Source organism: Pieris napi, chromosome 18 (genome assembly GCF_905475465.1).
Source record: "Pieris napi chromosome 18, ilPieNapi1.2, whole genome shotgun sequence".
NCBI lineage: Eukaryota > Metazoa > Arthropoda > Insecta > Lepidoptera > Pieridae > Pieris > Pieris napi.
In genome coordinates, this window is record NC_062251.1 from 6,376,000 (window position 1) to 6,391,537 (window position 15,538).

At 36.9% G+C, this 15,538-nt stretch overlaps 1 protein-coding gene across 1 annotated transcript in view; it reads left to right on the forward strand.

Moving 5' to 3' along the window:
* Nucleotides 1-15,538, forward strand: part of LOC125058424 (leucine-rich repeat serine/threonine-protein kinase 1) — a 97,114-nt gene that overhangs the window by 7,601 nt on the left and 73,975 nt on the right. The window contains exons 4-8 of the mRNA XM_047662486.1: nt 10,314-10,473; nt 10,835-11,000; nt 13,713-13,828; nt 14,493-14,649; nt 15,180-15,296. Of these exons, the coding sequence (XP_047518442.1) occupies nt 10,314-10,473; nt 10,835-11,000; nt 13,713-13,828; nt 14,493-14,649; nt 15,180-15,296 (716 nt within the window). The remainder of the gene's footprint in view (nt 1-10,313; nt 10,474-10,834; nt 11,001-13,712; nt 13,829-14,492; nt 14,650-15,179; nt 15,297-15,538) is intronic.

Below are 15,538 nucleotides of genomic sequence, written 5' to 3' on the forward strand. Positions count from 1 at the left end.
GGGGTTTTGCCCCCAAAATTAAGGAAGAATCAAGATGTTCTGGGGGGATTTAGGTGGTATAATCATAACTGAAATATCAAAAAGCCATAATATTTAAAAAATTTGTACTATGTATTTTTGATGCATATTTGAAATTACAGTCACCGTTTACGACGACATCGTTTAGAACAACATACCGGTTATATTGATCATAATCAAAGGTCCCGGCTGAATTATATTGTATTAGGTATAATGTCATCTGCTTTTACGACTATCGGTTTGTACGACGAAATATGAATAGTGCCTTCGATGTTGTTATATTATATTTATCTCTGCCTTTTAATAAATTTAAGATATGTATTAAAGTAAAGCTGTGTAAAAAGGCTTACTATAAAGTTAACGATTATCTAGTTGATAAAAGGGCCTGGGACTAGTGCTAGACAGGCTACTTCTAATCAATTTGCGATATTTGTTTATAATAAGTGTTGTTTGATGATTTGCTATTTTAAAAGAGTACCGAGAGTTTTTTACGCCGGCTTTTTCTCTCGGCCTACACCCTCTGTCTTCTTTGCCGATGAGTAGGGATGCCTACAAATTCAAATTTAATGACGTGGAATAAGTGATACTTGTATCTTATGTTCCATAATAAACATATTTTATTTTATTTTTATAACAGATTTTTACTGTTCCTCAAACCTACACTAGGTTTGAGGTACAGCAAATAGGTCTTTACTTTAAAACGGTCGTAAACTTTAATCTATAATTAGGGGTATTTGTGTTCTAGGGGGAATATTCTCTAGGAGTTGGTATCACTGCATCAATTCACATTCAGTATTATCGTAAACTTGGCGCCGTGCGGTCGGCTCGATGCCATAACAACGCTAATTAGCCGGTTTACGTATAAGTGCGTGTTTAGTTAGCTTGTGACGATACTCAATAATTAACATTACTATTCTTTAAATAATTTAATCTAATTATACAATAAATAGGTGCAAAACGTTGCATTAGGTTTTTAAACGGTCGCGGATTTCAACGTAAATTGCGCAATATATTTACGTGGGTTTGAGGATTTTTAAGGCTTTTATTTTTAATGTTATATTCATCACTAACAGGTTGTACTTAAGCTCCAAGAATTCCAATTTCCAGGCGCTATTCGTCAGTCGTAGAATAGTGACGGATCTGACAAATAGTAAACATTACAGGGCAGCCATTTCAAAATAATATAATCATGTTAGTTTTTGTCATAACTATTTTAATTCATATTCTGTAATTATGAAAATTGGCATACAAGCAAACAAAAGGGTTTGTTTTGAAACGAAATAAAAATAATAACATTAAATTACACAGTTTTTTAGAAAAAACATGTGTCTATCAAATCCGTCACTTTACTGATTGATTAATTTGAAATTTAAAACACATGGATTTTTTTAAATGTAGCCGTAATATTTAGTCAATGTAGTATCCAAATATGATACAAAGTGGTTTTTTTTTCAAATCCGATATTGTTCTACTATCATGACGTATTACTTAGTGTCAAATAAGACTTGTTCCTGTATATTATACTGTCCTATGATATCAACAATATTTAAAGTTTTTAAAGGTCTATCAAATATGTCCCCCGATTGTTAAAACGTATTTGATTTTGACATTTTGTCATACATACATTACGTCATATAAATCTTATATTTAGACCTAAAGCTATCGTAGTAAGATATTAGGTTAGCAAAAGATTAAAAATTAAAATTCAATAGTAATTATAAGCGAATAAATTGACTTTTTAAATGTCAATGAAAAAGCTTTTAATAAAGTTTTCCAAAAATAAAACTACAAAATTCGCGTACTACGACAATGGCTTTTTTACGTGCCGATATGGATAGACGCTTGTAGAATGGAATTTAGAAGAGAAGATCGAAGGGATAAAAGTTTGGGAGGGTACAGAAACTCCATAAAACGAAATTGAGTTTGAAAAAGCAGTGGTTATTGGGTCTGCGCCTCATATTTCTGTATGTTTCGTGTTCCTAACAGACAAGTAGGTGATCAGCCTTATGTGACACACGCTGCAGACATTTGGTTCATAGGCATGACGTTTGTCTTGATGTTTCAGCGTCATCTAGTGTCAAAAAGTATAAGAAAATTTTTGCCGCGCACCACTACTATGAGGAACCAGCGGTAAACTGAAGTATTTCCAAACCAATTTGACTTAGGGTCCTCCAAGAAAAGAACGTACCAATTCTTAGTTGCGAGCCTCATGCCTGTATGTCTTCTGTTATAGAAATAAACAGAAGTCCATTGGTGCACGACTCACGAGCAGTGATGGCCTAGTGGCTTCAGCGTGCGACTCTCATACCTGAGGTCGTAGGTTCGATCCCCGGCTGTGCACCTATAGACTTTCTTTCTAAGTGCGCACTTAACATTTGCTCGAACGGTGAAGGAAAACATCGTGAGGAAACCGACATGTCTTAGACCCAAAAAGACGACAGCGTGTGTCAGGCACTGGAGACTGATCACCTACTTGCCTATTAGAATTAAAAAAATAATCTTGAAACAGATTCAGAAATCTGAGGCCAAAACCTAAATAGGTTGTAGCGCCACTGATTTATTTTTTATTGGTGCATAACCGGAGATCGAACCTGTGACCTAAGGGATGTCGCACATAAGGTCTGCTTTAATTAGGATTTAAGGACAATTACTTTAATATCACATAGATATCATTAGAATAACTGGATTATTCATTTTACCTGAGTTTTTTCAGCTTTAAAATTATGTTAATTAAGTTCACATCGCGTGTCAGTCACCCCAAAAGCATTTTTATAGCAAAAAAAGGAACTTGAATCATTTTTGTATTTATTTATAATGACTATAATATTTATACCTGGGGGAAAATAAGGCAATGGTATTCATCTCCAATTAAAAAGCTAATGAATGGTAATATAACATGTAAATCCTTAATTATTCATATTATTAAAGAATTCCACTCAATATACTAGGCACACGGATAACCTTGAAAAATTATAACTAAGGGGTCGTTTACGTAAGCACTATAGGGGCAAGGGGGGGGGGGGGGGTTCCTTTGATTTTCTTATTAGGTGATTACGTCAACAGTAATTATTTTTTACAAATATGACTCACACATTGTCTATGCTTGAAAACGAAATGTATTTTCGTGTATTCCTACAAAAAATTAATACGTTTATGTACTATTATTTTTGAGAGCTTTGCTTACTTTTGCTGACAAGAGGAGGGGATATAAAATGCGGTAAATCCAATTACGTAATACTTGAACGGCGCCTAATCTGTCTCGAGAATTATTGTAGATATTGATGAACGCCGCAGAAAATACCGTGCAGTATTTTATCCGTTTGATATAAAGAAATTTTATAAATATTGGGGTGGACACCCCTTATCACTTAGGGGTTTCAAAGATAGTAGCCGATTCTTAGACTTACTGAATATGCTTAAAAAAATTCATAAGAATCGGTTGATCCGTTTCGGAGGAGTATGGGAACTAACATTGTGACACCTGAATTGTATATATATTAGTTTGTTTTTTGTTATATATAATTTATGTTAGCTACAAATAAATCAAAGAAAGCCTCTTAAAAATGGTACAAAATCCTTGAGTTGAACAAAAAGGGTTTACTGTATAAAGCAAGTCATTTGGTTCATTTTTACACGCTTTATATTAGCTTCACCTGTATGTATGTATGTATGTATGTAACCGACTCCTTCGGACTCGATTTTTACCCACTTTAAACGGACAGATTTTATTCAAATTTTGCGCACCTGTCAAAGATCGATGACAATGCAATACTCCGAAAAAAAAACAAAAAAAAATTAACTAAAAAATAAATAATAGTTAAAAAAAACTAAAAAACACGCTTTCAAAAAATACTGGTATTATTGTTCATTACCATTTTCAGCCTAAATTAGGAATTATTTTTCACTTTTTACTTTGATGTGCTTTAAAAGCGTGTCTTTTAGTTTTTTTTAACTATTATAAAGAAGTATAACTTCAATAAAATAAAATATATACATTTTTAAAGGCAAGGTGTCTTTAAAGGGCGAATATTCAGACCATATAAATAACTCAACTTATTAAAATGCCTATTTTTATATAGTTGATTGTGCGGATTTTTACTATTAATCGATAGAAATGTACCACTTTGGGGGCGTCCATAAATTACGTGAGGTGTTTAAGGGGGGGAGGGGGTCGAGTAAAATCTAATTTAATCTTACGTTGGAGAGGGGGTCTGGGGGGGTCTCGGCAAATATCACGCAATTTTTTTTCTGATTGAAAAAATTTTTTTTAGGAAAACGGTTGACCCTACAGGCCATCTCTGCAGTTAGGGAGGTACAGAAAATTTAAAAAACACCTCAATTAATTTATGGACGCCCCCGTTGCAAATAAACGATTTATTGATTATTGACAGAATACGATTAACAAAAGTGTTCTAACGCTAGTCGAACTATGACATTTTTTTTAATGCCGGTGCAACCTCTTGATTGTTTAAAACAATTGTTATCATTTTTACGCTGAATTTTATTTCAAAACAATTGAATATTAACTAATAATTTAATTGTTATTACCTTATACTAAACGCAATTATACAGTTCGCTGAAGCATGACTCACCTGATTTCATATGTTAAATGTTCCAAATTTTATATATTTATGTACACTTTATTGCATATACAAGAATTAATTATTATTAAGTGCAAGAGTGCTATACATTTATCTTCTATATATATATATAATGAAAATGGTCTTCGTTTGAGGCTCAATCACGCCTAAACCACTGATCGTATCGACATGAAACTACCACCATTCGATGCGAATTTTCCTAGATGGTTTATGGCTATTTATTTATTAAATTCCAACGTTCCTTCATTTTTTTATTGCTGTTTTACTTTTATGAAAATTTATCCATACGGACTTCACCGCGGAAACATTCGGGGAGGCTTCCTAGAACCTCTAAACGTCAACATCTGTTAAAAACTCGATTTTCGAAATATTTCAATTTTCTTAGCGGAAAGTTAAAAAGAAGAATAATAAAAATATGAAAAAAAATTAAAATAATGAAACATAAAATTTATTTTAATTCGTCCAGCAAAGCGGGCGCGAAACGGCTAGTTAGGTATAAGTTAATTTATCGAATCACCGCTCCATCTTAAAACAGCTCCAATTTTTCTTTTACATATTTCCATCACTCGGCAATGGTGTGCCGTGCAATAATGTGAAATAAACCTACAACCTCTTTAGGTCTTGGCCTCAGATTTCTGAATCTGTTCATGATCATTTTTAAATCTAATAGGCAAGTAGGTGATCAGCCTCCAGTGTCCGACACACGTCGACTTTCTGGGTCTAAGGCAAGCCGTTCCTCACGACGTTTTCCTTCACCGTTCGAGCGAATGTTAATGCGCACATAGAAAGAAATTCCATTGTTGCATAGCCGGGGATCGAACCTACGACCTCAGGTATGAGAGTCGCACGCTGAAGCCACTAGGCCAACACTGCTCTTAATTAGTTCTGATTATTCTTATAATGCAACGAAATGTTAAATGAACGATTCATAATGTTTCAAATTTGACTGAGCTGTGTTGCAACTCCCCAAATAAAGTTTCCTTTTCTCTGTAATACTGTGATCGGTTAGTGGATCGGTAAGTTTACTAGAATAGAACATACGCACAATGTTAATACACGGAACAAACGCAGGCTGCAATTTCCGCGTAGACTAGACTATCTAAAGTTAGTAATTCTATTTTGGGAAAAGGGTTACTCTTCTTTAATAAAATCCCAGAGGCTCTTTTGTCTCTGCCTATTCATAAATTTAAGAAATGCATTAAAGAAAAGCTGTGTAAAAAGGCTTACTATAAAGTTAACGATTATCTAGTTGATAAAATGGCCTGGGACTAGTGCTAGACAGGCTACTTCTAATTAATTTTGTTAGCGATATTTGTTTTAAAATAAGTGTTGTTTGATGATTTGCTATTTTTAAGAGTACCGAGAGTTTTTTACGTCGGCTTTTTCTCTCGGCCTACACCCTCTGTCTTCTTTGCCGATGAGTAGGGATGTCTACGTATTCAAATTTAATGACGTGGAATAAGTGATACCTGTATCTTATGATCCATAATAAACATATTTTATGTTTTATTTTATTTTTGTAAGATCCAAAAATCGACGCGCAAGGCTGTCTGTGGACTGCACTCGGGGATTATTACATAACATAATAATTATATGACATATAAATGCTGAGAGATATATAAACGTTTACGACGCATTTATTTTAAAGGAATTATTGTAGTCACATTGTCACGTGGGGTGACACGTGAATGTGGGCGGTCTTAATCTAAGCGCAGATAAAATAAAACAAGAGTGGTATCTATTGTTAAAAGTCTCTGTTCTCAAAGATTATAATGAACTTCTCCAATAATAATTACAGTGCCGCATAGTTTTTTTGGCCGGTAAGAGCGTCGCTGTCATGGAAATGCCAGTAAATAAAAATTAACCATTATAAGGCCTACAACGCACTAGCGGCTGGCCGCAATGCGGTGTGCCGCTGTGGTAGGCCGCACATCGATTATTACATGAAACCGCACGATAACAACGCACTCATTTGCGGACAACCGTCAACCGCTCCGGTTGATCTGGAGCTGCGGCGAGCCGCACCGGTTGAATGATGCGGCGCGCCGCGTCCCCTCCACGCACTCGGCGCGGTTAGCCGCAAATACCGGGTCCTACCCGCCTCAGTCATCGCTTGTTCCTTGCGCTAGACACTACGCAGAGTTTTTTTGACGATATTTTATACGATGATATAAATAAATAACTGCCGCAACTTCTTCAACGTCCGTCATGTGCAATATTTCAAGAAGCACTTGACGAGTGACGATCGCGGCAGACCGCAATAGGACTGCAATAGGGACGGTTAGCCGGAATACGGCATGCCGCTACGGCAGACCGTATATACCGCGGCCTGCCGCAGCGGCACACCGCATCGCGGCCAGCCGCTAGTGCGTTGTAGGCCTAAGGGAATGATTTGAAGTCATGCAGGCTAACTTAATAATTTATTGAATTGTCTTAATAAAACAATGTATCTTGTATCTAGAAAATACAGTTCTAGGCATAAATTGACTATGTTAATTTATGCCTACACATGTGACACAGACTTAGGAACAGCTGATATGATAGGTTTTGTTACCTGTACTATTAGGCTAAGTTCAGATGACCGCGCGGATCAATATAAACGGTAATTAACGTCTACATTACCGCGCGGTACCGCACGCCAACGCGCGGCGCGCTCCGACCCGCGCGCAAGATCTTGAACCGCGCGCTTCCACGCGGCCGCGCGCGGCACAAGTTTTGCAAACCTGTATCGACCTGTTCAGTTGATCCGCGCGGCTTGAGGCGGAAAGATACATAGATCGATGCAAAATGAGTACCGAAGATATGGTATTAAGTATTTGGTGATATGCAATATCTTATAGCATCTTCACTGGATTTTAAATCATTTTCAATAGAATCGTATTAAAAATCAAAGGATGCAACTGACATCCGGAAATAGTTAAAAAAATTATCTTCGTGTAACCTCAAGTCGGGATACAAAGTGACAAACAGGCTGGAAGCAGGTCACTTAAAATTGGATGCACCCAGTATCGTCTTTGTCTTCTATATAAAATCCATAAGCAAATTGCCTCCTCCACGTCCATTGTCAATCAATGTTGAAGCCACACTGGCGCGCGTACATATACCGTCATGTGAATGCTCCAACCGCGTGGCGACGCGCGGCTACGCGCGGTCATCTGAACTTAGCCCAAATATAATATCTTTTAATATTTAATCAAGAACTTTGCCACACAATAGTTTTAATACACAATTTCATCATGATTTATTGTTTAGCCTCTACCAAAGTTTTGAAATAAGAGGGTATGCGTATAGTGCAGTTGCATCTACCGTCACATGGGATTTTTTTATCGTGATTAAAAAATAAATAACAATGGGGCCGTCTGATTGGTGAATATGTTAAATCGTTTCCGTTCTGCTGCCGATCACGTGCGTTCGTCTTATTCTGAAAAACGTGGCGTACGTAGACAAGAGCCAGAGAGACCGCGGGCGCGCGTCGCTGAAGATGCGTATGATGCGGCCCAGTACTTTGTTGATGATGTCAGAGATCCATGGTGTCCAGGTATGTCGTTTTTTGGTTTACTCCGCGCACAGAGTAAGAGTTTTGAATTTCGTCGCATGAATTATGATACTGATTATGCAGGAGTCTCGGGGGACCTTCATTGGAACACGTCCGATTTTTGCTGCCGGAAACGCGTCTAAGTATTTTAAATAATAATTTAAAGTTTTGTGTAATGTATAGAAATTTGTAAACAATTCGTCATTTTCTACTTTTCTTTTGGTTATAAGAGATGTGACAACATCTTTAAAAAATCGATTGTTAATAATAGTTTTTTTTATTTATCGAATATTTCCTCATTTTTTATATTTACCTTAACTTATTAGTTATTCGACGTTTAGAAAAAGCGTCACTAACAATAGAAAAAAAAATACTGTCATCATTTTTCCATGTCACATTAATGTGCCAAAAGAAATATGACATCAAAAAAAACTAAAATGTCGACTATAGCTAACTTCAGGGTGTCGGTTTTTTGTGACGGTGTGCGCGCATCGTAAAAATTTACTATCATCATTTTTCCCTAACGCGCTAAAAGAAGTATAACTTCAACATTCAAAACTGTTCCACTCTATACTTCATGGGTTTAAACTTAACAAAACAATTAATAACGGACAGCCCTGCGAGCAGTCATTTTATGATTTGGCATTCTGAAAAGGTGGAAGCTTGTAGTTTATGGTTTATCAGAATGCCAAATCATAAAATGACTGATTTGAGAGCGACCGCCGATGCGAAAACCGCTGTGTGACTTCGAAAAGTGAGTTACAGAATCGCAGGGCTGTAGCCAGGGCGGAATTAGCGCGTTCAACACGTAAATATGAAGTATAAATGTATCAAGTATTCTTGACCTGTATTTAAATCCTAAGCAAGATGAGACCGGATAAGCTAAAATGTAATTAGTAGTGAAACTAGAACTTCGCAAGTATTTCTATCCTTTGTACTCCTACTGAACTTTATAGACATCTCGTTTACGCGTATATTATGTAGTAACTTGAATAGATATGATTGTGCGCGAATATAACGTCATTCATTTTGCTCAAGACACTGAACTCTGTTCATTTGTCTGTGGTTTAAAGGACCAGTGTGTCTTATATTTATTAACTAAGTTTATTTAATTTTTGAAATCGGGTTTGGAAAAAAATTTAGTGTAACATTTTTTCGTTACGCGTCACATTTTTCCGTTACGCGCCATGTTGCTTTTTGAAGTCAAACTTCTTTATCGGCGTTGGAATGAAAGTTCTTTATCGACGTATGGGAGAAATTTTGTAGCAAATCGTCACGTTTTTCGGTTACGCGCCATCTTTTTCTTGTCCCTGCCACGTATTCCGAAGAGATTCGAAGCCATTAATAACAAAAATATATAATAACGATAACAATGATAGTAATAATTCTATTACAATTAATGAAATTCTGTTATAATCTTAGTCGTAATAAGGTAAAATGAAATAATTGTATTTGTATTCATGTCTATGATAATAAAAGCCTTTTGTTAAACTTTATTTAACCAATTTCGTTAAGTTGCATATAGTAGATCATTTTTCGAAAAATAAGGTCATAAAGAAGTTTCACTTACGTGTGTACACCTAGTACACGCACACATTTTTTTTTTAATAAAGATATTTTGTATTTCAAAAGTAAGTCTCCTAGGATCTGGCAGCCTTTGCATCTAATTTATAGATTATATAATTAAGACTTTCAGTGGATTTTGAAGTATAGGTCAACTCGTGACGTAACAATAGGGTGGCAGGGCTGGCAAAATGCCACGGGCCCCCGACCCAAGAGGGCCCCAGCCCAAGAGATATTATGTTCTATGGATGAATGTGAAGTCTCGAATACGCATTGGGCTGGCGTGGGGACTACAGACCATTCACTCCCGCCTAAGAGAGGAGGTCTATGGCCATTAGTGGGACATATACAACGTGTAATTGAGTACGCTGAAAATCTCGAAGTTTACTAAATTAAACTGAGTACAACTTGAGGGCCACGGGCCCCAGATGGTATAGTTACGCCACTGTCTATAAAAGAGAGTTTTAAAGAGCAGAATTGTGTACAATAGACTTTTCTATAACTCCGAAGGTTTGAGAGGAATCTTAAAAGTTTCGGGGCATTATTATACAAACTCCAGTTAGAAGTAAGACGTTGTCAAGATGTATGTATTCTAGATGCCCTGGAACGCGAGCGCTTATGCCATCATGCCCAGCTGCGTGAGTTGGTTGTGCGGGGAGATGCGAGTGGTCTTCGAGATAAGCTGGATTCCTTGGGTGCTGCAGCAGCCATCATTGCCAACCTGACGCCTGGTGGTGCCAATACGCTGTTGTATGTGTAAGTACCAAGTCTAATTGTAATGCTACGATGGAGCTTCATTTACAGTCGTCATTTAATATTAACGTACTAAACGATGATGAAGGTGAGACGGTACTTGATTCCGGGCCACCGCTTGCAACTGTATAAAGCGCAAATTCGAACATGGAGTACTGTTCTCACCTCTGGGCGGGAGCTCCCCAGTATCAGCTCTTTGAACTTGACCGTATTCAACGAAGAGCGTTTCAAATCTTCATGAGTTACTTTCCGAGCGGCTTGATCCCTTGGCGTTGCGTAGAGATGTCTTTCTGCATCTTCTATTGATATTCCTACGACCAATCTCCATTTTTAATACTGATACCACTGTGATAATATCTTTCAGCGCATCAGAGTTAGGCAACCTCGCCTCAGCGTCGGTCCTTGTTGGCGCCGGCGCGGATGGGAGAGCTCACCCCGTGACCAGATATGGCCCATTGTATATTGCATGCTATCATGGGCATTCCGACAACGCCATGCTGCTGTTAGCCCATTTCCCTGAAGCTGTTCAGGTAAACTTTGGAATTGGTTCAAGTACTTCTGCAACACTCTTATGTATGCCAAGGGGGCCATATATTAGGTCCTTACATATGAAATTGGCGTTTTGTATGGGAGGAACAAAAAGTCGAATATTTTTAAATATAATATATTTAATTAATCAAAATATGAACCATTGTTTTCAATGCACTTTTGCCATCTCATAGATAGTTCATTGATCCTTTTACTAAAAAAACCGGTCGGACGGGAATCAATAAAATCTGTGAAGGCGATTTGGACTGCCCCATCAGAGTTACATTTTTTCCCTTGCAAGAAGTTGTCCAAATTTCGAAAAAAATGGTAATCTGTTGGAGCAAGGTCCGGGGAGTACGGAGGATGTCTTAGACATTCCAATTGAAGCTCTTCTAATTTGGTAGCCGTCTGTTGTGCAGTGTGCGGTCTAGCGTTGTCGTGAAGTAGCAGTGGCGTGGAGCGATTGACCAGCCTAGGTTGTTTAGCCGCTAGCTTTTCTATCATGGTTTGCAATTGCTGACAATAGACATCAGCCGTAATAGTCTGGCCAGATTTGAGAAAACTGCAATGAACATTACCGGCACTAGTCCACCAAACGCTTACAAGTAACTTTTTTGGGGTTAATTTTCGCTTGGGGCAGGATTTGGCTGGCTGGCCAGGATCCAACCATTGCGCTGAGCGCTTCCGATTATCGTAAAGAATCCATTTTTCATCACAGGTAATGATTCGGTTTAAAATACCTTCATTATTGTGCCGGTTCAGTAATGTAACGCAGCAGTCGACGCGCGTTTGCCGGTTTGCTTCAGTCAATTCGTGAGGTACCCATCTTTCAAGCTTTTTAATCTTCCCAATTTGCTTCAAGTGAATTAAAACAGTTTTATCACTAACACCGCAGCCTGCAGTTAACTCGGACGTGGTTTGCGATGGATCCTCTTCCACAATAGCCTTCAAAACTTCATTATCAACTTGAGTCTCAGGCCGTCCACGGGGCTTGTTCTGCAGGTCGAAATTTCCAGAACGAAACCGTTGGAACCAAAAACGAACTGTTTTTTCTTTTGCAACATGACCGCCATACACATCATTCACCCTTCGAGTCGTTTCCGCAGCACTAGTGCCATGGCAGAACTCGTACTCGTAAATAATGCGATACTTTAAGTTTTCTATTTTGTAAAATGAGTGACGCAAACAGAAAAAAACAGAAGAAAAAAAAACAAATGAATAACGGTCATCGAAGCACAAATACATGAGTAAATAGCTGTACAAATTTTAATTTGGAATTCTTAACCAAAGAGGAGATATTTGAGGTCAAAGTGGCCAAAACATAAAACGCCAATTTCATATGTAAGGACCTAATATTTTCATTGATAATTGATGTCATAACTTTTCTGATGTAGTGTTGGGCATCTCTTTGTATCTATATATATATTTGAAATTATTTTTAAAGTCTTTTATTTCAGATACATTTATATCATTCTTAGGTGCCCTTTTTGGTAAAGGCCACCTTCACATTCCGCCATGTCTGTCTGCATTTACCACCGGCTGTTTCCTTAACCTAGTTTATCCGTCTTATTTATTATTATTATTTATTTATTTCGTAATCCTACAGCTAACATAAATTATATATTATAACAAACAGTTACACTGAAAATATAGCCAGATATGGAAAACATAATAATACATTTAACTACAATAAGGTTCAAAAATTTACAAAAGGAAACAAACAAATAAAAAAGACTCAATACATTCAACTAAGTAATACCTAATTTGGCTGTTGTTTGATGGTGTAAAAGTGAGGGTAAGTTCGTGAAGGTGTGTATGTGGGGTATGCTCATGATGCAGGTGATTTTGCGCTATGGATATTCTTAATACTTCTTTTAACCATATTCCGCGATAGCTTAAACGAGTCAAGGCTTAAATATTGGTCGTTGTATGTCCGGGCTGCGCGATACTAAACTGAGTTTTTTGCATAGTTAGTATTAATGTGAGGAATATGAAACAAAGCACGATTACGAGTCTGGTAGGCTGTAACAAGGAAGGGCAATTTTTCTAGAAGGGAGCTGCAATTTCTTTAAATTCTTCTAAATTGTCTCTCGTTATTATACTATGGGCACTAGTTTAATACTTTGTTACTCGACTTTTCTGTTTCTCTTACCATGTTCCCCGGCTATTTCCACTTCTTTTATTTACACTGTGACATCTGCTACCTTAGTTATTCTTCTTAATGATGTGTTCTTTATTTTATCTATCGCTAAAAAAATAAAAAATAAAATAAAAATCACTTTATTTGACGAAAAACATTTGGTACTTACATTCTAAAGGTTATAAACATACAATATGCAACGAATCGTTGTGTTTTCACTATTAATTTTGGTCAACCTCGTACATAAAATAATTCTATGTGCACTAGCGATTAAACTAGGCCTAGCCTGTATCTTAAACGCTAGTTCCTTCCAGTGTCTTTAACAAATTGGTTAGGTTGTTTGTCATTAGATATTTATACGGGTTATATTTTTATTGTTTATAAAACTAAATGAGGGTAGAATCTAAAAAAAAAAAGTTGTTGCACCTTTTTTTTGATACACCTGATGTTTTGAAAGTTTGCAATTTGTTGAAACAATTAAGAAATCAACGCAAGTACTGCCTGAGGAAGTTTATAACTTTGTATTCTTAAATCTATTTATTTAGGCTCAACGTATTGTATAAAAAAATTTCAGCAAGAAACCGTTGAAAAATGGCTGCCATTACACGCAGCCTGTATCGGCGGCCACCCCTCACTAGTCAAGCTGCTGTTGGAGTACCAGTACCCGGCTCATCTGCTTAATACATACACGTAAGTAAGAGTACCAGCGCGGAGAGTGACGGGAAATCTTCAAGGTATTCTGCGTCATGAGCTAAATAGAAGAGACGAAAAGTCACCAGGCTGGTTTATTCTGGGCACACAGGTGCTTTAGCGGGGGAACAAGGGTCCAAAAAAAGAGAGGCTAAAGTATTCTTGCAAGCATATCCGACCTCCTTCAGCTCTACAGGTCAGGGCGAATAGGCTTATGTTAGTATAGTTCTTGCTGTGCCAAAGTTCATCCCAAAAGATCTTAAATTGATTCTAAATTAATAATTACTAGCAGTTCACAAGTCAAGGGCTTCGAGCGGGCGAGAAGAATTTGTTAATTATTTTTGCATCTCTTGTACTCTACCCTCTGTAGGTATTTCTTTTTTTCTATTGATCCACTTTAGGGTTGCCTGGAAAGAATCGCTTGTTAGCGATAAGGCAGCCCGTATAACTTTTGTAACCTGCTTTTTTATTTTTGTTATGTGTATGTTTTTGAATAAGGTAATAAAGTATAAATAAATAAAAACTGGCAAGAAACTCTCCGCCACAAGTTTTGAGTCTAATAAATGAAGGAGGAACAGCAATGGTTATATTAGTTTGCATAAGTGCCAAATATCGCGATATTGACACGTAACTAAATATAATTAAAGTAATTTAATTTGTATAGCGACACAAGCGGACAATACCAATATCGGATGGCGTTTGACGTGAACGCACGCGACGCGAGCGGCCAAAGTGCATTGTACGTTGCGTGTACGCTGGGCAACGCGGGCGTTGTTGATGCGCTGTTGGAGTTCTCTGTACCTGCGTTGAGACCTGCACAGGTTAGTTTTTGTACTCAATAATCGAATTTAATTCATAAAGATTCAATGTGATACATAAAAATATTCATAAAATATTTTATGAATATTTTGGGAATAAATATATTACGTACATATACGTGCACGTTCTTGCTATTTATAATTAACTAACGGACCCCACAGACGTTGTCCTGCATGATATTTCAAGCGATTAGGATATTAAACAAAGTATGAAAGTACCGACTGCAGCGCCATCTGCCGGGCTGATTTGTAAATCTAAACCATCCAGGGCTCCACCCAAACTAACAAAAAAATCATTCAAATCGGTCCAGCCGTTTAAGAGGAGCTCAGTGACACACACATACAGTAGAATTATATATATATGTATTATATATATGTAAGCTATCCTATATTTTAAGTTAGATCAAACTGCACACGGTGTCCAAATTTGATTGAAATCCGTTAAGTAGTTTAGGAGTTCATAGCGGAAAAACAACGTGATGCGTAATTTATATATATATTAAGATTTTATTAATAATACAATTTTTTTACAGTCTCCACCTAAAGACTCTGTTCCGCCGGAATCACGAGTGAATTCTAGCCCTCATAGGAGTGGAATATCATTAGGAATTCATGCTATCGTCAATAAACTAACTGGAGGTAACAAAACTGTGAGTATACCCGTTATTTTAAACCGAGTTCAATAATGTTTATCAGTATGAATATTGCATTTTAACTCACAATATCCAATAATTATCGAATCGACATCTTTAAGTTTGTTGCCATTTGAAGAAATTAGTTCCAATAGTTTTCCGCAATATGGTGAGGTTATTTATTTTATCAAAAAAATACATTTCCAATTAAGAAATTACAATAACAGTTGTTATAGACTTCTAAAATTTATTTTAAGAAC